The 23,436-nt window shown below is 41.8% G+C and overlaps 1 protein-coding gene across 3 annotated transcripts in view; it reads right to left on the bottom strand.

Moving 5' to 3' along the window:
• NUP93 (nucleoporin 93) overlaps positions 1-23,436 on the bottom strand; it is a 113,157-nt gene that overhangs the window by 29,763 nt on the left and 59,958 nt on the right. For all 3 annotated transcript variants that reach the window (XM_023209982.3, XM_023209983.3, XM_031934453.1), the window contains 2 exons: positions 15,661-15,723; positions 8,443-8,571 (listed from right to left, as the gene is read on the bottom strand). In XM_023209982.3, coding sequence (XP_023065750.1) covers positions 8,443-8,571; positions 15,661-15,723 — 192 coding nt within the window. The remainder of the gene's footprint in view (positions 1-8,442; positions 8,572-15,660; positions 15,724-23,436) is intronic.

Genomic DNA, 23,436 nt, shown 5'->3' with positions numbered 1-23,436 from the left:
TAGCTGGAATTCCACAGCCAGGGACTGCCTGAGGGCTGGGAAAGCCACCAATCTCTGGGGTTCTCTGCAGTGGGGTTTGGCGGAGCCATAGCAAGGACAACAAGACAAGATGACAGGAGCAGGGAGCCAGAGATCAAAAGAGCAGGGAAGACGACAGGGTTTCTTCTTTTAGAGGAAAACAAGCAGCTCACCCAGGAGTCTGGAGATGTATATGTGGAAAAACAGCAGCTTCTGGGAGCGCAAACTGAGAAAGATCTCATCAGAGTACATGGTGTTCCCAAGACAGCCATTCCAGGACAGGATGGGGATAGAAAGTGGCAGGAGGGAACCGCAAACTGTTATTAAGCACCTACTATTGTACAAAGTGTATCCAGGGATGCATAAAAATCTTTTCCAAGGAAAGCATATTCTAGTTAGAAAAAACGAAATGCAGGCAGGGCGTGGCGGCTCATGCCTGTAATCCTCAGCACTTTGGGAGGCTGGGGGCAGGTGGATCGCTTGAGTCCAGGAGTTCAAGACGAGCCTGGGTGACATGGCGAAACCTGTCTCTACAAAAAACAAAAACAAAAATTAGCTGGGTGTGGCGGAGTGCGCCTGTAGTCCCAGCTATAATACTTGGGAGGCTGAAGCGAAAGGATCACTTGAGCCTGGGAAGCGGAAGTTGCAGTGAGCTGAGATTGCGCCACCGTATTCCAACCTGGGTGACAGAGACCCTGTCTCAAAGGTGGGGGAGAAAAAGAAAAAAAGGAATGCAACTAGCACTCCTAGTAAAATGAATATAGGGTAGTAAGAAAATATGATGATGCCGCAGATGGAAAAGAATTTAACCTCCAAGTGGAATGTTTTGGCTTTATGTAAGCAAAATGGAAACACGGTGATTAATTCACAATAGTTAGCTTTAAAATATGTATGCAAAAGTCCAGTACTACCAGGAAAAAAACACCAACCAGGGACCAGAGAGGACGAGGGTCCTAAATGCAACCCAGCTAATAATTTTGTGACCTTATTAACCCTACTAATGACTGTGTGACCATGGACAAAATGAGAAGAATACCTAGGCCACACATAGGCTGGAACACTATTATAATTACTAAAAAACGACAGACACCTACGTGTACCAACCTAGGAGAAGTTGTAAAATATGTAAAACAACATAATGCAAAATTATAGGAATATATAAAATGATATCTATTTGTGATAATAAATCGATAAGATATAAAAATGTGCATGTAAGCACCTGGGAAAAACTGGAAGGGTGTGCATCACTGACAGGTTGTGTTTGGGTGCAGGATGGGAAGAGCAGCAGAGTGGTTCTACACTTCTCTACTGTCAGAGGAGCACACAAGATCAGACAGTTTGTGTATGATACATCATGACAATAAAATCAAGGGCCTGTTGAGTTGAGGTTTTTAAAAAATCTTTTTGAAAGAGCAGCAGAGCACCTTCTATACCTGAACTCCTACTCAAACCCCTAACAGGTAAACTGGGTCCATCCCCAAGGAAACCGCTAGGGAGTCACAAAATACAGTTCAGAATCCTATGGTCTGCAGTTTTCAAACTGTTAATTCATATTCTACTGTATTTCATTTCATCTAATAGTCCACCTATTGTAAAACACTGTCATTTTATGTATCACTAAGATACTTTAAAATGCTGTTAATGATATACTACTGAATTTAAGACATATCCTGATTTGAGAGATGTTGAGATGTAAAACAGATGCATGACTGAGAAGTGATGGAATATGGTATTAAGACAGTTATCAAAATTAGAGACTATGTTCAACATACACTGTTCACATATCATAGTGTGAAATGTTACCATCATTATCTACACTAAGCCACAGTTCAGCTTCTCTAATGAGCCTATTTCTTGCTGAGTCATTTTCCAGACAATACATTAAGGGATTGCCCATTGACTATGTCTAATATCACAAAGCAGTCACTAGACTACACTCAGGTTAAATTTACCTTTAAATGTTGTTTTAAAAATTGGCTAAGGTACATCATGGATTCCCCAAACTGCTCAAATCTTGCATGCTGTCATGCAAGCCTCAACAGGGAAGTTCTTCCTCACGCTAAGCAGATACAAAACTGGGATGCGAGGATTCGTAGCCAGGGGTCTCATTTTTGTTTCAAAGCATATCATTTTTATTCACACCACAACTTAAAGAGTTAGTAACAATCTTTCAATTCCTACTTCCCTCAAAAAAATATACCCTTTTCTTCCAATGATATCCTAAGGAAATTAATTTCCCAAATTGACTCTATGCTACTGAAGCATCATTTCCTTTATTAAAACTTGCTAGGGGGGCTGGGCATGGTGGCTCACGCCTGTAATCCCAGTACTTTGGGAGGCCGAGGTGGGCGGATCACAAGATCAGAAGATCCAGACCATCCTGGCTAACAGAGTGAAACCCTGTATCTGCTAAAAATACAAAAATTAGCCGGGTGTGGTTGCGGGCGCCTGTAGTCCCAGCTACTCAGGAGGCTGAGGCAGGAGAATGGTGTGAACCCGGGAGGCGGAGCTTGCAGTGAGCTGAGATTGCACCACTGCACTCCAGCCTGGGCAATAGAGCAAGACTCTGTCTCAAAAAAAAAACTTGCTAGGAACAGATATTACCAATGTCTCCTTTAGAAGGAACTGGGGAAAACTCCTATTATTGGAAGGCATGGGGGAAAGTCATGTTTCAGAAACCACTATATCCTAGCATACATTTTGCTAAGGGAAAAAAAAAGAGCTTTGAGCCTCTCTTTATATTAAATTACCCAAATTTGGACATTTTCCTTCAAGTGCTAAGGTCAGCTCAAAATGATGTGAAACTGCCTTCTTAACTAATGACTCTGTATTCCAATGACCTTACTCCTGACAATAAGGTGCCCAGAAAAGAATGTTTTAGATATCGTCATACTCCTTTAATTATCTCCTCTATTTATATTCAAAGATTTTTTTGATTCCTAACGATACTTTATAAATCAAGGAAAACACTTAAAAAGGGATGGATCCATATCAAAATGATTAAAATAAAAATGTGTATCTTACCAAACACCAACAATCGCACAAAGAATGCTAGAATGTGCTGATTGTGTACACTATGCTAGGCACCGGGCTGGCCACTTTACATATTCTACATTCCTTACAACAACAGTTTTTCAAGAAAGGCATTTCATGGCCAGATGCAGTGGCTCACACCTGTAATCCCAGCACTTTGGGAAGGGGAGGAGGGTAGATCACTTGAGGTCAGGAGTTCGAGACCAGCCCGGCCAATGTGGTGAAACCCCATCTCTACTAAAACTACAAGGATTAACTGGGCACGGTGGCACATGCCTGTAATCCCAGTTATTCAGGAGGCTGAGGTGGGCGGATCACAAGATCATGAGAATCACGTCACTCCACTCCAGCCTGGGTGACACAGTGAGACTCTGTTTCAAAAAAACAACAAAAAAAATGATATTTCATAATGAGGAAGCCCAGGCTTGGGGACCCAAAGCCTGCTGAATACCAAAACCTGTCTTTTATGCCCTTTACGTTGTGTAGTCTCCTATAAAGAGGGTGGACAAAGTGTCTGTCCATGTGAAGATATCACCTTTCCATTCTTTTGAAGGAAATTATATAGAAAAGGCCTATAAAAACATAAGGTTCCACAAACACACTGGAATGGACAGAAACATCACGTGTGGCAAAGATATGGAACAAATGGAATTCTCACATACTGCTGGTGCGAGGGTACACCAATACAACCATTTTGGAAAACAGTTTGGCAGTATCTACTAATGCGGAACATACGCATACCCTCTGGTTCAGCAATCCCCCTCTTAGGTGTACCCAGCAGAGATGTAAATATGTGCTCACCAAAACACAAAAATGCTCACAATAGCACTATTTATAAAAGAACTGGAAACTACTCAAAGGTTCACCAATACTAGAATGGATAAACAAATTGCAGTTATACTATTTAGCCATGAGAATGAATGGCTTAAAAGTACATCCAATAGTATACAAAAGGTTACATAAAAGCACCTAGAAACAATAGCAGATATTGTATGACTCCATTTACGTAAAGTTCAAAAACAGGCAAAATTAATTTATGATACTGGATGTCAAGACAGTGGTTTCCCTTGTTGATAGGGGTAATGACCAGAAAGGACCACAAAGAGGATTTCTGGGGTGCTGGTAATGTTCTGTTTCCTCATCTGGGTGTGTTTCATTTGTGATGATTGAGTTGTACACTTTTAAAAAATTTTTTTATTTTTTGAGACAGAGTCTCACTGTGTTGCCCAGGCTGGGTGTACAGGCTGGGGTACAGTGGTGCGATCACAGCTCACTGCAGCCCCAACCTTCTGGGTTCAAGCGATCCTCCCACCTGAGGCTCTTGAGTAGCTCAGACTACAGGAGCATGTAACCATGTCCAGCTAATTAAAAAAATTCTTTTTGTAGAGACAGGGTCCCACTATGTTGCCCAGGCTGGTCTCAAACTCCTGGACTCAAGTGATCCTCCTGCCTCAGCGTCCCAAAATGCTGGGATTACGGGCGTAAGCCACTGCACTCAGCCCGAGTTGCATACTTACGTCTGCGCACTTTTCCATATATACGTTATACATCAGGAAAAAAGTTCAAACAACAAACAACAAAATCTGTAAGATTCCAGAAAAGGGCAATTCCCTGGATAATCTGAAGAAAGACCTATATGCATCACTTGCCAACATTTACAAACTATCTACTCTGCCAGGTGTCACAATAGAGAATAGCAAAAGCATAGATAACTCCCTTCCAAGGGGACTTGAGGTCAAGTAAGAAGAGTCTACTAAACAGACTATTCTATTTTTAAGAGAAGAGCAATCAAGAAAGAACATCCCATTATCAATTTATAATTACTTCCAAATCCCAATACAGAACACAACCTATTAACACCATTTTTAAAAGTGAAGTTTATAAAACCATGAGCTGTTCTAATTATTTGCTCAGATTCGCAAAGAACTGAGAAAGAAACATTAGGCTGACCAACGATATTATACATTTGTTCTTCGTTCCCAAAGACTCTGATTTCAGTCTGAAATCTTTAAGTCTAAGAAATATGGGACAGGGTCCTTAACGAGCAATTTCCCAACACAATGACTTTGGCATCTATTTATCTGGGGGCTAGTTTAATAAACAAAACCAAACCAAAAACCTTGGTGTTTAAATCAGGAACAAACCAGGAATAGATATCAGATGTGCAGTTACTCTTTGCCAACCTACGTATCCTTGACCTAGACCTCAGTAGAGTAAGAGTCCATAGGCCAACCATCCTGGGTCTTACCAGCATATTATGTGTCTCTCTGAGCCTCAGTTTTCTTATCTCGATGTGCAAAAAGAATCTTAGCTACTCATGAAATAACTTGAGGGAAAAAAAAAAAGATTTATCAGGAAGCACTGATATTACCTGAAAACATCTAGCACTATAATTTTTGTAACATAATTTTAAATCTTCACCTCTAAATTACATGAAACTGCTTTTTAAAAGACAATAGGGAATGGCTATTATGGGTCAGGTGCTTTATATTATCACTATCTTCCCCAATAATCTCATTTCAATCAGTAAAGACCCTGAAGGTCTGCAGGGTTAATTAAATAACTTGGACAAAGCCTCAGAACTAGTCACCCTGAACTGGAAAAGCTAGGAAAAAGCCCAGGGCTGTCCTTCCTCAACACCTGGGTGGTAAATATGTGGCAAGTCCTGGCTCCCTCTGGCACAAGGCAAAAATCACAGATAAAGGGAGACACTCTTTTTTGCTGCTCCTGGATGTAGCCTCAAAATCCCTCTCAGGAAAGATCTCTGGGATACATGAAGGGAAGAAAGAAAAAATGCAAAACAAGAGCATGCAGTAGCTAATGTTTGTGTAAGAAGGAATGGGGATAAGCATATACAGTCTCATATACTTGTATAAAGACACTTTGCAAATTTACACAAGAAAGTACTAATAGTGATTACCTATGGGGAAGACAAAGGGAGAAGAGAATAGGGTATTTGGGGACAAGGTGCTTTAATATTTGAATCATACAACCACACTGCATATATATACATATTTATATTTTGAGATGGAGTCTCGCTTTGTCGTCAGGCTGGAGTGCAGTGGCGGGATCTCAGCTCACTGCAACCTGCGGCTCCCCTGGTTCAAGCGATTCTCCTGCCTCAGCCTCCCGGGTAGCTGGGATTACAGGCACATGCCACCATGCCCAGCTAATTGTTGTATTTTTAGTACAGACCAGGTTTCACCATGTTGGCCAGGATGACCTCGATTTCCTGACCTCGTGATCTGCCCTCCTTGGCCTCCCAAAATGCTGGGATTACAGGCGTGAACTACCGCACCTGGCCACACTGCTTATATTTTTAAATTTTAAAAAGGGAAAAAAATCTCAGCTTAGCACTACTGCCAGTCAATTACCACTGGCAATTAAGAAAAGGGCTACTTAACATAACCATTCTAAAATATACTGTTTCAATATATCCCTAATACTTCAGCTAGCATGAAGTTAGCTACAGTCAAATGATTCACTCAACAAATATTTCCTGAGCATCTACAGTGTTCCAGGGACTCTTCTAGGCACTGGAGATAAAGGAATAAACAAAACAAAGATCCTTATCTTCAATAAGCTTACATTCTAATGGGAGAGACAATATAAAGACATAAAACATATACTATGGCACACAGAAGGATGTGCCAAAAAGAAAAATACAGCAAGAGAAGGGGATATGCAAAGTGTTGAATAAGAAGGGGTTGATTTGGATTTTAGGGCCTTGGAAGGTCTGAGATGGCACTGGGTAAATATTTGAAGGAAGTGAGAGAGACTGCTATGCAGTCCTTTGGGGGAAGAGCATTCCTGGCAGAAGCAATAGGAAGCGCAGAGGACCAGAGGCAGAAGCAGGGCTACCAGGTTTGCTGAAGCAACCTGTCAGGTGCCCGTTCAGCTGGTGCAGCAAGAGCAATGGGGAAAGCAGCACAAGATGAGCTTGGAGAGGCAACAAGACTAGGTCTGTAGGGACCCACATGTCAAAGTGAAGATTTTGGTTTTCATTATGTGTGAGATGAGAGTCACTGAAGGGTTCTGAGCAGAGAAGTGACACAATCTAACCTGTCCTTTAAGTTGTGTTCTTGCTGCTGTGTTGAGAAAAGACTGTAGCAGCATGCAACAGCAAAAGCACAAAGACCAGAGTGGACAGCAGCCTCTAAGATGGCCCCAATAACTCCCACTTCCTGGTAGTCAAGCCCTTGCATAATCCTCTCCCCAGGAGTGTAGGCTGGATTTAGTGACTTACTTCTGACCAACAGAGGTGGGATACTATTTTTAAGTTACAGAAAGATGATAGTTTCTATCTTGGGGGCTCTTTAGCTCTCCCTCGGACCCCTTCCCTCTTGTTCTAGGGGAAGCAAGCGATCATGCTGTGAGCAGCACAATATAGAGGCTCATTTGAAAAGAAAATGATGTCTGCAGCCAAGAGTCAGAGAGGACCTAAGGCTTGCCAACAGCCATATGAATGACCTTGCGAGTAGATGCTTGTTGCATCTAGCCTTGAAATGAGTGCAGCCTTGGCCAATACCCTGATTGCGCCTAGAGACTCTGAGCAAGAAATAACCACTTGTTTTCAACAAACCAAGTTTGGAGTAATCTGTTACATGGCAATAACAACAAACAGGAGGCCAATTCAACAATCCAAGCAGGAGATGACAGTGATTTGTACCAGAGTGTTAAAAATGGAGGCAGTGAGAAGTGGTTGGATTCTGGGTATATTTTAAGGTGGGGTTAACTGGATTTGTCAACATGTGAGAGAGACTGGGTGTGAAATGGGCAAGATGGAGAGGACAAAAGTGAGGCTGAGGTGTCTGATTTGAGCAAGTGAAAAACTGGAACTGCCATTTATAAAGATAGGGAACTCTGTGAGAAGAGAAGGAGGATAGGGAGGGAGCTGCTATCATGACTCAATTCTGGACATACTTAACCTGTGATGGCAACGAGACATACAAGCAGTGCCAAGAAGGCAACTAGATAAATTAACACCAGCTAGATAAATTAACAGATAAATTAACACTAAGGTTCAAGGCTGCAGGCGTAAATCTGAAACTCTTTGACATAGAGATGATAGGTATTTAAAGCCCCAAGCCCAGATGAAATCACAGGACAGTGACTGAGAGAGAAACTGAAGAGGTCAAGGACTGAGCCCTGGGACACTCAAACCGATAGAGGTCAGGGAATTTGAGGAAAGCTCAGCAAAGGAGACTGAGTAGAAGCAGGCAGACATGTTGGAGGAAGTCCAGGCAAATGTGGCATCCTAAAAGCTAAGAGAAGAAAGTGTTTCAAGAGGAAGACAGTGATGCACTGTGCCAAAAATACTAGTCAAGTAGACAAGCATTCTTTGACTTCATGTTTTTATTAAGAGTAGTTTATCTTTTGCATTCAAGCTACCTCGTTTTCTTGAGTAAAGTCGAGGGCGTCTTCTCCTGATGCCAGCAGTGTGTGCAGAATTCGCTGTTTCACTTGCTCCCACTCGACCAACATTGACTCTCGATGGTACTCCTCAGCCATGCCGAAGGTCTGTCAGAAAGGAACAGAGAACAATGACCCTCAGGAAAAAAAAAAAAATGGTTTCTTTTAAGACCCAACAGAAACCTAAAGCCCTCCAGACCGACCACTTCTCCATAGGTAGAGAAAAAGCAATCTACTTTAAAAATTATCTTTAAAGAATTTACTGGCTGAGCATGGTGGTTCACAACTGTAATCCCAGCATTTTGGGAAGCCAAGGCAGGCAGATTGCTTGAGCTCAGGTGTTCGAGAGCAGCCTAGGCAACATGGCAAAACCCTCTCTACAAAAAATTAGCTGGGCACAGTGGTGTGCACCTGTAGTCCCAGCTACTTGGGAGACTGAGGTGGGAGGATCACTTGAGCCCAGGAAGTCGAGGCTGCAGTGAGCTGTGATTGCAACACTGCACTCCCTCCTGGGTGACAGAGCAAAACCCTGTCCCAAAACAAAACAAACTGCACTCCAACCTGGGCAACAGAGCAAGACCTTGTCTCCAAAGAAAAAATTAAATAAACTTACTGACAACTGTTTGCAACATACCCTATTTCACTGAGTAGCTGGGATTATAGGCGCCCGCCACCATGCCTAGCTAATTTTTATATTTTTAGTAGAGACAGGGTTTCACCATGTTGGCCAGGCTGGTCTCAAACTCCTGACCTCAGGTGATCTGCCCACCTCAGCCTCCCAAAGTGCTGGGATTACAGGTGTGAGCCATGGTGCTCAGCCCATATAAACCATTTTAAAGTGTCTAGTTCAGTGGTATTAAGTACATTCTCACTGTTGTGCAACCATCACCACCATCTCTTAGCTCCTGGCAACCACCACTCTACTTTCTGTTTCTGTGAATTTGACTACTCAAGGTACCTCACATAAATGGAATCGTACAGTATTTGTCTTTTTGTGAGTGAAATAGGCCAGAGACAATCAGCATAATGTCCTTAAGAGTTGTACCAAGTGTCAGAATTTCCTTTCTTTTTAAAGCTGAAAAATATTCCATTGTATGAATATACCATTTTCTTTATCCATTCATTCACTGATGGACACCCGAGTTGCTTCCACTTCTTGGCTTTTGTGAATAATACTATAAACGTGGGTGTACAAATATCCCTGCTTTCAATTCTTCTGGGTATATACTCAGAAGTGGAACTGCATGGTAATTTTATTTTTAATTTTGTGAGGAACCTCCATACTATTTCCACAGAGGCTGTACCATTTCACATTCCTACCTGCAGTGCACAAGGTTTTCAATTTCTCCACATCCTCACTAACACTTAATAACGTTTTTTTCAGGCCACACATGGTGGCTTATCCCTGTAATCCCAGCACTTTTGGAGGCCGAGGCAGGCAGATCACTTGAGGTCAGGAGTTCAAGACCACCCTGGTCAACATGGTGAAACCCTACTACTACTAAAAATACAAAAATCAGCTGGGTGTGGTGGTGCATGCCTGTAATCCCAGCTACTTGGGAGGCTGTGACATGAGAATCACTTGAACCCAGGAGGCAGAGGTTGCAGTGAGCTGTGATTGCACCACTGCACTCCAGCTTAGGCAACAGAGCAAGACTGTCACAGAAAACAAAAACCTAAAAACCATATATATATATATATTTTTTTTTCCCCCTGTTTTTTGCTTGTAACCATCCTAAAGGGTGTAAAGTGGTATCTCACTGTGGTTTTGATTTATGTTCCCCTAATGACTAGTGATGTTGAGCATCTTGCCATGTATTTACTAATATAAACATCTTTATAAAAGCTCTGAAATTAGATCGTATATCATAGCAGTATTTTTTCTTTGTAGCATATAAAATAATGATGGATTATAAAATCAATAGTATCGTACGATATAATAAACATCTAAGAAAAGAAAAAAAAGTTTCTCCCAGTGTTTTATATTATTATTATTATTACAATAATATATTTTTTTCTGTTGCCCAGGTTGGAGTGCAGTGGAATGATCTCAGCTCACTATAAACTCCGCCTCCTGAGTTCATGCCATCTTCCCACCTCAGCCTCCCAAGCAGCTAGGATTACAAGCATGCACCACTACACCTGGCTAACTTTTGTATTAAAACTTTTAGTAGAGACAGGGTTTCACCATGTTGGTCAGGCTGGTCTCGAACTCCCAACCTCAAGTGATCCGACCACCTTGGCCTCCCAAAGTGCTGGGATGACAGGCGTGAACCACTGCACTCGGCCCCAGTGATTTTATTTTATTTTTTAAAGAAACACTAACATTTTCATAGAAGGAAGTAAACCAGCAAAAGAAAAATAGCCTTCTGGGATTAAACTGCCTACCAGTCTACTCAAAGTTACTGAAAAGCCACTGTCTACTAGTAGTTGCAGGTAGCTGCCAAAATAAAGGCATTCAAAAGGAAAAGAAAAAAGAAAGGAAATCTGGGGAGGGGGCAGGAGAGGCTGAAGAAGGAAGATGACAAAAAAAAAAAAAAAAAATCTGAGAATTAAAACAACACAGATAAATTGAATTATGACCATTCTCAGCCTATTATTCTTCAATTGGCAGACCAGGTTTCCCATCAGCTTAAGCCTTTTCAAAAAGCCATTTCATTTACATTCAGATTGGCATCTAATTAGGCAACAATAAGGGAATGAGTATTAGCAATGCCTGCTTTATTATTGGCAACACAGATAATTTATAATGATAATATTGATATGCATGAGCTTTGGGGAACTGTTAGAAAAATCACACACATATACTCTTCCTACAATTGGGATGTTTCGAATTAGACCAATATTTATTAAAATGTGAAAAAAGGACATCAGATATACACACACACAGACACGTGATTAGGAAGAAGGCTGGTGCATTGCTGGACCCTTTTCTAATACATATTCTGCAGACACAGGAGAAACGATAATCACAAACTTTAAAAACAGTCTTCCAACTGGTTTTTTTCTTTTCACTGAGAGTCAGGCAGAATAGACCATTCCAGTCAGTTAGCCTGAGCTGAAAAATACCCAGAGAAAAACCTTTGCTTCTTGCTCACACCAACCAGTAAACTTAAACATGAAAGTTATGTATTTTAAATCAAGAGAAGTATGATGGAACATAAAGGTGGGGTGGAGGGGAAGAGATAATTGTCTTAGAAGTTGTCCAGAGGCCAGGCACGGTGGCTCAAGCCTGTAATCCCAGCACTTTGGAAGGCCGAGACGGGCGGATCACGAGGTCGGGAGATTGAGACTATCCTGGCTAACATGGTGAAACCCCGTCTCTACTAAAAAACACAAAAAACTAGCCGGGCGAGGTGGCGGGCGCCTGTAGTCCCAGCTACTCGGGAGGCTGAGGCAGGAGAATGGCGGGAACCCGGGAGGCGGAGCTTGCAGTGAGCTGAGATCCGGCCACTGCACTCCAGCCCGGGTGACAGAGCGAGACTCCGTCTCAAAAAAAAAAAAAAAAAAAAAAGAAGTTGTCCAGAAAGAATAGACAAGTGTGAGCCACAATTTTGTCTAAAACTTTCCTACATAGTGGTCAAACCAACTGCCTCCTCAGCCTCTAGCCTCTCCCAGCAAGGTCAAATGGAGGATCAGGTGGCAAGAGGATCAGGTAGGGTAGAAGGAGGCAGGGGAAGGTTGATACATTATACAGCCTACCGAGCTGCAACAGAAAGTGAGCACACCACAAAGTGTAGTAAGTCTTTTTCTTAAGGACAAGACCTCTGGCTAACAGTGGCAGAGTAGCAAAGGCAATTAAAGAAAACAGACAATATACCACCCACAGAAACTGCTGAAGAGGACAGTGGAGACAGACTTTCAGCATTAGGTAAGGGTCAGAATGACGACAGTGGGAATTAACCATTCCCTGTTAATTGGGCTGCCTGCCTGTGTGCCAAGAACTCCTGCTTAGTACTTTGAAAGTACTTTGAAAACTATCACCTTTCTGGGTTCAAATCCTCAGATGTATCTGAAAGTATGCCAGGCTACTCATTTAGAAACACCCTCACAATCTGCATGAACACTGCTGTAGTTCTATTTACCATTAGCGTGATAAGGAGCTTCAAATAAAAATAAATGCCCCAGGCAGGCAAATTGCTTGAGGTCAGGAGTTTGAGACCAGCCTGGCCAATGAGGTGAGACCCCATCTCTACTAAAAATACAAAAATTAGCTGGGCGTGGTGGCTGACGCCTGTAATCCCAGCTCACTCGGGAGGCTGAGGCAGGAGAATCACTTGAACCCTGGAGATGGAGGTTGCAGTGAGCCGAGATCACACCATTACACTCCAGTCTGGGCGACAGAGCAAGGCCCTGTCTCAAAAAATAAATAAATGATCCAGTATCAAAATTCTCTTCCCTTAATTGCATCACCCCCAGCTTATCTTAATTATATTAGAGGTAATGGAACATTCAATCTGTGGGCTAATCAGGGATGATTAGTCACCCATCTGTCCCATTCCAACCTATTCTGTTTATATCCACATCTGAACCACTGAACTAAAGTGCAAAGAAGAATGCTAACTAGAGGAACTAATGAGACAGAATCAACAGAACTGCTCAACTAACAACTAAGAGAAGAGGAGGGCAGTGAGAGTCTAAGGTGAGGTGGGAAGCAGTGTTAAGAAGAAACCCAAGGGAAAAGGAAAAGGATAAACTGGAAGAGTACACAGAGATCTAAAAATTAAAAGGAAGGCAAAACAAACCACAAAAAATGACAAAATAGTGGAGAAACTATTATAAATTAAATCTGAATCTTTCAAGTTACGATATGTGGAAAATATTTCTCTTTGAACACAAGAAAAAAAAGCATGGAAAGAATTGGGCAGCTGAATTCAGAGCAGGTGGGGAGCATTTGAACCCCATTTTCATAAAAGGAAGAGGGCAATATGCTTTGACTTCACACCCATTTATTACTGCACTGTTGCTGGCTTTTAGAAACACTGCATATGTTCTGATAATGTTGTTCCATTTTTGCTGGGATGTGCCAAATGGGGAAAGATAGGACACACTTGTGGTTTTGTAGCTTGTTTTCTTGGCATTTCAGCAGGACACTGGCAAGTTATTCAAACATGAAATAGTCACAAAAATACCAGAAAGTTGCTCACTTTTTGTGTGAAAATGATTCTTGCTCAGTGGCAGTTTCCTGGTGTCCAGACAGGTCAAAGGTCTCCCCCTAGGCTGGCTCCCAACACTGGAATGCCTCCCTCACAAACACATATGCACACATTTTGCACTGTGGTATGTCACCTAAATGTTTTGGCTGGCTGCAAATTTAGTCTCAGTATGGCACAATGTTCAGAGACTGCCAATTCCAGAAACACATTCTGCGGGGTAAATGGATTAATAAAGCTTGGTAGCATTCAACAATCCTAATTTAATTTCATTGGACCTTTACAGCAGGAGAATCAATGTTGGTGAGTAACTCACTTAATGTGTGAACCAAAAGAAAACCCTTTTAAAAATATTTTCAGATCTGAATCAAGTGAATTTCTATCTGTGACTAAGTACTATCACCAACAATATAATTAATGAAATTTTGGGAATTTTATTTATTTTTTGGAGACAGAGTCTCGCTCTGTCGCCCTGGCTGGAGTGCAGTGGCACGATCTCAGCTCACTGCAACCTCTGCCTCCCAGGTTCAAGCGATTCTCCTGTCTCAGCCCCTTGAGTAGCTGGGACTACAGGCGTGCACCACCACATCTGGCTAATTTTTGTATTTTTAGTAGAGACAGGGTTTTGCCATGTTGGCTGGGCTGGTCTCGAACTCCTGACCTCAAGTGATCCACCTGCCTCGTCCTCCCAAATTGCTGGGATTACAGGCATGAGCCACTGCACATGATGGGAATTTTATTTTGATAATGAAACATATCAGTTATTTAAATAATGAGCCCTATTTCACCTCAGTACTACTGAGACATGTTCACCTTCACAGAATATTTTAATAAAGCACACTGAGAAGCAGCACTTTTTTCACTTTATTATTTTTGAACTACACAACTAATGAATAAATTTCATTGGATATAAGAACTAAATAAGTAAACAGCAAAACAGAGGTCTCACTTCAAGCCTACTCCCTTTGCAGAGAGGGTTACTGCTAGCTGATGGAATGTACCCTGCCAGCCTCCTTCCTGGGGAAAGCTGTACTTCTATAACCAATTCCACAGGACAACTAGCCTTTCTTCTCTCTCACCATAAGGCCCCAAGGGCCCAAAAATCTCTTTCACTATAATGGGATGTTATGGAAAGATTTTTTGATATTTGGATCCTTGTCAGAAATAAACGGAGATAACTCACATGTTAGTAAACAATCTTTGAGTATCTTGCACAACTGCTTGTTGCAGAATATTGTTGCACATATCATGGCTGCTCTTTGGTGACCTTATTTACCATCTTTTCAAGCATGGAGTTAGTTTTATGTGTGTGTGTTTGAGCTTGAAGAAATTGTTAATATAAAAGGTGGTCCACTCAATATTGTGTAATAAAAGGAAAATAAGTTGAAGGAAACTGTCAGCGATCACAGCTGTTTTTCTGAACTGCTGATTCAGTAGAAACCACAATACCATTTATACAATAACAATGAAACCAATAATTTTCTGGTCTTTCCATTTTAAGATTAATTTAATAGTTAATTGTCCAGTCCAGTGTCTCAGATGCATTTCAGTCACTAAATTCATACAGAGTTATGAAGCATGGTATTCTCAAAAAATGGTTCCTGTAGAACTCTCTCTGTAGGAGAGAACTGGGCATGTAAGAGATTCCAGCTTCCAGATCCTACACTCCCCAGTATATACTGCTGCCCCCATCTGCTTTTTTTTTTTTTTTGAGACAGGATCTCACTCCTCATTCTGTCCCCCAGGACGGAGTGCAGTGGTGCGACTCAGCTCACTGCAGCCTCTACCTCCCAGGTTCAAGCAACCCTCCCACAGCCACTGGAGTAGCTGCAACCACAGACGTGTGCCACTATGCTTAGCTAATTTTTTGTATTTTTTGTAAAGATGGGGTCTCACTATGTTGCCTAGGCTGATCTTGAATTCCTGGGCTTAAGCGAACCTCCTACATCCACCTCCCAAAGTGTTAGGATTACAGGTGTGAGCCACCACGCCCAACCCTCTTGCCCTCATCTGTATACATCTACATTTTAGTTAATTTTCTTACCCTCTTCCGGGACTCTTCAATGGCAGAGAGCAGGGCATTGTCCTTCTCATTCTTCAGGAAGCCCTACAAATGGGGGAAAAATTAACACAACTTAAAACTAACTTTCAAAAAATCAAAAGTATACTGCGAGACAAACAATAACCATAATGGTATCTAGTATGCTACCTACCTCCACCTCACAAAACTCTCCCAACTTGAAAACATCAAAATAGATGACTTTTACAGATGTTTCTTAGTTTCTTCCATTCTGGGAGCACATGATGATTGTTAGAAAGTAAAGTCCCCATGAAACAATAGCGTGGGGTTCTATATCCCGTAAACATGTAAAAACTGGAAAATCAAGACTGTCCTTCAAAATTCCTAAATGGCTCATATTGCAGATACAGCGTTGGTGATGGAGCTAGTCACAGTTCCTCTAACTGTTCCTTAGCCTATATTTCTCTGTTGGTTTATATTAATTTCTTCCTAACATTGAGGACATCATCATCGCCCATTTGTCTGTGTGCTTTTCACTTGTTGGCCAATGTCTGGGAAATTCTAAAAATCCTTACTTTACACATTTCTTCCGGGGTTTTGCCATGTGCACTGTCTGTTTCAGGTCTGCTCCACTGCTCATTTAATATAGGTAGGGTGAAAAGACAGCTGACAAGTCTAGTTTAATATAAACAGGTTAAACGCCTGCAAAATGCAACTACACAGTAACACAATGGCCAAAAGGATAGGCTTTGAAATTTGGCAGTTTCAAATCCTAGTGCCTCCATTTACTACTAGTAGCAGGATTTTAGCCAGGTCGCCCAAACTCCCTAAACCTCAGCTTACTTGTTTGTAAAAAAATAAGATAACGTAATCAAGTTATTGACCCAAGGCTCAATATATGTAGCTCTATTATTAGAATCAATTAGATTTAGATCTGTTGGTGACTTCTATTAATGAAAGAGATGCCCAGGATGACCTCTTTGCTGCTGTTCATTGTCCTTATTTGCTTCAGCCGAGATCCAAAAGGAAAAGGGCTGAGACACTATTCTGACAGCCACAGTTGCAGACAGACAGATATATAAACTGCACTTCCCTGCCAACACCTTGCTCTTCATACAAGGGGGCAGTTTCTTTTCCATAGTTTGGGCTGGTTGGGGGCTGAGATCAAAGTCTTAGTTGTAATATGAAGAACTCAAATTACCTTACAAATCAGATCCACCTACACTCCAATGCAAGGTACAAGCATGCCACTACTGGTGCATTTATACATGTCTAAAATTGCTCTGTCACCCAGGCTGGAGTGCAGTGGCATGATCTTGGCTCATTGTAAACTCTGCCTCCTAAGTTCAAGCGATCCTCCTGCTCAGTCTCTCAAGTAGCTGGGATTACAAGCGTGCACCACCACACACCCGGCTAGTTTTTGTATTTTTAGTACAGACAGGGTTTCACCACTTTGGCCATGATGAGGTCAACATGTTGGCTCGACCGCAAGTGATCTGCCTCCCAAAGTGCTTGGATTACTGGCGTAAGCCACTGCACCCAGACTTGTGTGTTTGCTTTTTTTTTTTGAGACAGAGTCTCGCTCTGTTGCCAGGCTAGAGTGCAGTGGTGCCATCTCGGCTCACTGCAACTTCTGCCTCCTGGGATCAAGCGATTTTCCGGCCTCAGCCTCCCGAGTAGCTGGGACTACAGGCGTATGCCACCACGCCCAGCTAATTTTTGTATTCTTAGTAGAGACGGGGTTTCACCATTTTGGCCAGGATGATCTCAATCTCTTGAACTCGTGATCCACCCGCCTTGGCTTCCCAAAGTGCTAGGATTACAGGCGTGAGCCACCGTGCCCAGCTCTGTTTTTGCTTTTTAAAGAAACTTTGGGAAAATGTAATACAAAGTAGAATTTGGCAAAAGCTTTTAAAATGACAAGCTAAATTAAAACACTATCATTTTCTTGCATTGGAAACTTACTGTTACAGTTAGTTTTTGATCATTTTGTAATTTAACAACTGTAATGTTTTAGTATACAGTCATGCATCACTTAATAACAGGGATACATTCTGAGAAAGCCTCCTACTAGGTGATTTCATCGTTGTATGAACATCATAGAATATACTTACACAAACCTAGATGGTATAGCCTACTACACCAAGCTGCATATGGTATAACTTGTTGCTCCCAGGCTACCAACCTGTACAGCACGTTACTATACTGAATACTACAGGCATAACATAATGGTAAGTATTTGTGTATCTAATTATAGAAAAGGTACAACAAAAATATGGTACTGTAATCTTATGGGATCACTGTTGTATATTTGGGTCTGTTCTTGACCAAATCATCATTATGTGGCACTTTAGTGTATTCTGTTCAGTCTTTTTAAGAAGGTGAGGGAGGTGGGTTGGGAGACAGGATAATATTGGGGATGTACATTTAAATAAAACATTACTAATTATAAATTTCCCAAATTCCTTACGTACTGGCCTAAGTCTCCCCAACACGTGCTGTCACACCCCAAAACCTGGGCAGTACACTGGGATGGACAGGGACAATGACCAGGAGCCCAGGAAATAGTTCTCTCTTAAAGACTCCATGGCCAAGGGTGGTGGCTCACGCCTGTAATCCCAGCACTTTGGGAGTCCAGGGCGGGTGGATCACCTGAGGTCAAGAGTTCGAGACCATCCTGGCCAACATGGTGAAACCCTGTCTCTACTAAAAATACAAAAATGAGCCAGCCGTGGTGGCGGGCACCTATAATCCCAGCTACTTGGGAGGCTAAGGCAGGAGAATCGCTTGAACCAGGGAGGCAGAGGTTGCAGTGAGGTGAGATCGCACCACTGCACTTTAGCCTGGGTAACACAGACTCCATCTCAAAAAATAAAAATAAAAATAAAAATAAGGCTCCTCCAGCATAGCCTCTCAGGCAGCTCTGAGGATACAACACGAAGACTCTCCAAATACATATACTGATAACTGGGGTGGAATGGGGAATGGCATTGGTTATTTGCCTAATAACGTAATGACATCAATAAACTAGAGCACATGAAGCTAGGAACCCACATGGTCCATTCAAAAGTGTGCGGCAGTTTGTCACCACCTACCTGCTTTTGGCCATCACAGGGGACCCAGACATAAAACAATGGCAGATTTTAATGGGCCTTGTTTGTACCTTTCATAGCAAATGATTATGTCAAGTCAACAAACCTTTAGTATAAATACATTTTCATTAGTGGTCTCCAATGTGGCTAAAGTTAAAGGCTTTAGTGTCACAGTTCATAAACAAAGCTATGAAACTATTATCAATGACTAATGCTCCCAAACAATGAGCAGGCATGAATTGTGCTCGGTGGCACCTTTTTGTGGCTGCCTCTATGCTGCTGACTGTCCAAACAAGCTACGCTTGGGGGTAGTGGGGGAGGGGAGGGGGTTACCACTGCCTCACAAAGCCTGGTCTAATATTTTCTTTTTGGTTATGGGGAGGGGAGGGACCTGGGTTAAGTCTGATGTTCTGTCACATTCCTTCTCTGGGCTTCCTCTGTTCTTTCCAGTCAATGACCAGCCCCATCCCATTCTTTTAATGGCACCCATGTTCATCTCTCTCTCTCTCTCTCACACACACACACACACTCTCACACACTTACAACAAAAATGCAAAGCAATGACCAGGCACATTTGTTGAAAAGCAAAATAATATTCCGCAAGAAACGCAATTCCCAAATTTCTGAGAGATAAAATTTCAAGTAAGAATGAAACAGAAGAAAAAAAAGACATTATTGCTTTGGGATAGATTACTCTGGTCTTTTTTTTTTTTTTTTTTTTTTAGACGGGGTCTGGCTCTGCCGCACAGGCTAGAGTGCAGCGGTGCGATCTCCGCTCACTGCACCTCCGCCTCCCGGGTTCAAGCCATTCCTCTGCCTCAGCCTCTCGCGTAGCTGGGACTATGGGCATGTGCCATCACGCCCAACTAATTTTTGTATTTTTAGTAGAGACAGGGTGTCACCATATTGGTCAGGCTGGTTGTGAACTCCTGACCTCATGATCTGCCTACCTTAGCCTCCCAAAGTATAAAACAGTAACTTATACACCAGAATACTGCTAGGATCTGTGTGCCATCTAGTGGCAGTTAGTTTCTTTCAAAGAACCCACAACTCAAGGAAAAGTAACAGCCCACTGGAATTAAAGAACTAAAAAGTTAGGCAGAACCATACCTGCCTCAGTCCAGGTCCCCCACAGATCTCCTGACTTCCCTTTCCTACCCATGTGTTTCCTTTTCCCTCCAAACTCCTCTTCCTGTGAGACGCCTCTCATGCCTCACCCAGGAGATGTACGTGTATAGCTGATGGGAAAATGAGTTCTCTGGAGAAGGGAACTGGAACTTGAAGGAAGAACTGGCTCCCTGCCACCGAGATGCCCCCTGGGCACAGAAAAGGCCTCACAGTTCACCTCCTGCTGGTAGATGCCAGCATCTAATGACAACCCTCAGAGCTTCCCATCACTGCTATCCCTTCATTCCCATCAAAAGCACTTATAATTGCTCACAGTCCCCCATCTGATCCTTGTGCTGTGGGTCACCTCAATAAAGAACACCCCCAAAAACACCTGCAGGCCAGCTAGGTAAACTAACTCCTCCTGACTTCCCCATCTGTGTACTGCTCCTCACTGCCAGTGTGCTGAAACAGACCCTTGCCTAACTGGCTCCTCAAATGTGTTTTGGTTTTCAGCTTTCTATAACACATAATAGCCACCATTCAGGAAGCAATTAAGGGCCAGACACTGCTCCAGACAATTCAAAGACATTACTGCTAATCCTTTAACAATATGAAAGAACAGACATGATCACCCCACTCTCCCCTACCTCCCCCCTGACCCATTTTACAGGTAAGAAGCTGAGATTTTCACATTTAACTAACTTGAGCAAGAATTCCCGACCAGGAAGAGGCAGAGGCAACATTCAAACATAGTTCTGACTGTCAAGACCCACTATTTCTGAGATACTTAGGGAAGGGTAAACCTCTGAACAGCAAAAATAAAGAAAAAATTTCTTTCTCTAAAAGGATGGAACCCAGGAGAAGAGTAAAATTTCCCTAAATTTGTTTTAATCATCAGGTTCCCCTTCACAAACAATAAAGTTGAGGCTCAGAGAATACTTATGGTATACTAATAATAGCTAACACTTAAATGGTGATTATGTTGTGCTAGGTATAAGTGTGTTACACACATCTGGTTCTAGCCCTCATTTTTAACCCAAAGCTACTGTCTCTCAATACTATTTAACTGGATCATACTTTGAAGTATATCCTTAGCAGAGGTTTAAACGTTGAGTGAGCTGTACAAAATAGTTTCTTGAGCTTCTACCAATTTAAAAGCACTGTGGGGTTCTATGTCCAGATGACCCAGTTCATACGTAGCAAAGTTCAGACTCAGAACCCAAATTTTGTAACCCATTGTTTTCCCTTTTCCACTCTCCATGCCATCTCTCATCACAGCAAATCAAGGTGAGATAAACTGGTATTTATGCTTGCACATTTATTCCTTATCCCACCCCCCGCCCCATACATTACATAGGAAAGAAATGAGACAAGAAATGTCAAGTTTTTGGCATTCCTCTAGAACAGCGGTTTTCTAAATATGACTCAGAACTCACAACTGGGTCATGAAATCAACCAGTTTTTTGTTTTTTTGTTTTTTAAGAGATGGGGTCTCATCCTGTTGCCTAGGCTAGAGACAAGTGGCACAATCACAGCTCACTGCAGCCTCAAACTCCTGTGCTCAAGTGATCCTCCCAACTCAGTCTCCAGAGTAGCTGGGATTATACGTTCTTGCCACATCTGGCCTAATCAGCATTTTTTAATAAAACAAATGCAACAGAGATATGTGGTATGGGTACTGTTCTGTGAAACTTTTGTTTCAATTATATATATGTAATTGTATGTGTGTATGAGTCATAGTCTAAAAGCTTGAACTCATTGCTTTAGAGGTCAACACCATAGTATTCCAAAATAGTGCTACTATTATTGCTGTGGAACAATAAATGCCACACATCTGCCTCAGCAGTATCTCCAGTCATGTGTTCCATCTTTGACAGAGAAAGTGCTTGGCTGCCTTGCAACGTATCCTGGCAAAGAACAACCCAGAATGTAACATCGGGGTTAACTTGATTCTCCTAAGGAACGTGTAGTCACATCTCAAGGACCTGGCAGCCAAGGTGGCTCTTAAATGGCTCAGGTCAAGAAAGGCATGAAACTGCCTTATTTTTACCTATCATGCAGACTCTTGGTTTCAGAATACACATGGCAGCTAATTCCTACTGTAGAAAAAGGCAGCGAGCAAAAGGATGTTTGTTTTTGCCAAATGGCCAAATTCTCTTGGCTTATTTGCTCTCAAAAGTGAAAAGTACAATAAATAAGAGTCTTTGTGAAAAAAAAAAAAAAAAAAAAATTCAGTATCCACCTTATCCAGGAAAGTCAGATGGCAAAAAAGTGCTCACATTGGTTCTTTCACAGTTCCGTCCTTCCCACCTATAGCAGATAAGTGATTGGACAGTTGGACAGTTATATAAAGTATGAACTGATGAACATACAAATTTCCTGTTAAAATAAATAAACAAGAGTCTAATTTGGGCTTACAAAGCAATAGTCATGTTTTCACGGCCTTCAAAACACAAGAGACTATCTCATGTCTCTTTCCATTAAACAGACCAACCAGCAATCCACCATATCAAAATGTAAAAGTGAGGCATCTACTGCAGGCTGGACATTTACCAGAAGGTATCTGGTATGACACAAAAATATATGCCAGGTGCTACAAAAATCAGGTATCATCTCTCATTTTAATATGTACAATACATACAAATCAATAGGAAATCTGTAGCCAGCATTGCAAATCAAAATAACATCAACACAAAATGAGCAGTGACATCAGGAATGGTCATTGTTGCTGACAAATCATTGTTAAGACACAAGCAACAGCTAGAAAGCAATGAAGGAGTAAAGAAAATATAATAAAGCAGTTAATCAATAAAGGATCTGCTCGAAGATAAAGTAAGAATTGCAATAAGTATTGGAATACTATTAAGTATTCAGTTAGTACTAAAGTTAGTACTTTAGTTAGTGCAATGGAGAAGTATCCACATTCTAAGAAGACAGAAGTGTAAGTTGTACCATTACTTTGCTTCAGCTCATTCTAAGTAAAATAATTACTCCCTGAACCTCTCCCAAACCTTCTTGCCATTTCTGAACCAACGAATGACCTCTTCTAAAAACTTATCTTGGATAAAATTAGTACAAAGGTAAAAAACTACTTATGGAGAAAATGAGGAAGGATGAAGTAAGATACTGTTTTCAGATGAGCACAACAGAAATCCTGCCAGTACCTGGAGAGCCTCTGGGCTTATCAGATGGTGTGGACTCGCTTTTCATTAGCTCCCTTTTGTGGTGCCCACACGGAGAGCGCCTCAAGGATTTTTTCAAGCGCAAAGAGATGTTCATTACTGATAAAGCCCAGAAAATGAACAGAGAAATTTTTAAATTTGAGCAGTTTCAAGATTTGGGTGAACTTTCATAAGGGTTTATAGCATGTTTGGTTATTTTATTAGACCACTATTATTGCAATAAAGTAAGAATACATAAAATGTCAGCTGACAAGGCCTATGAGAGACTGAATTTCCTTCTGCAAGGAATATAGACTGAATAGCAAGTCCAGGGTTTCTTCTCCAACTCAGATATTTAAAGTTCCACTGGGCCGGGCGCGGTGGCTCAAGCCTGTAATCCCAGCACTTTGGGAGGCCGAGACGGGCGGATCACGAGG

The sequence above is a fragment of the Piliocolobus tephrosceles genome, chromosome 17 (assembly GCF_002776525.5).
Source record: "Piliocolobus tephrosceles isolate RC106 chromosome 17, ASM277652v3, whole genome shotgun sequence".
Lineage (NCBI taxonomy): Eukaryota > Metazoa > Chordata > Mammalia > Primates > Cercopithecidae > Piliocolobus > Piliocolobus tephrosceles.
This window is presented reverse-complemented; position numbering and strand designations above follow the sequence as displayed.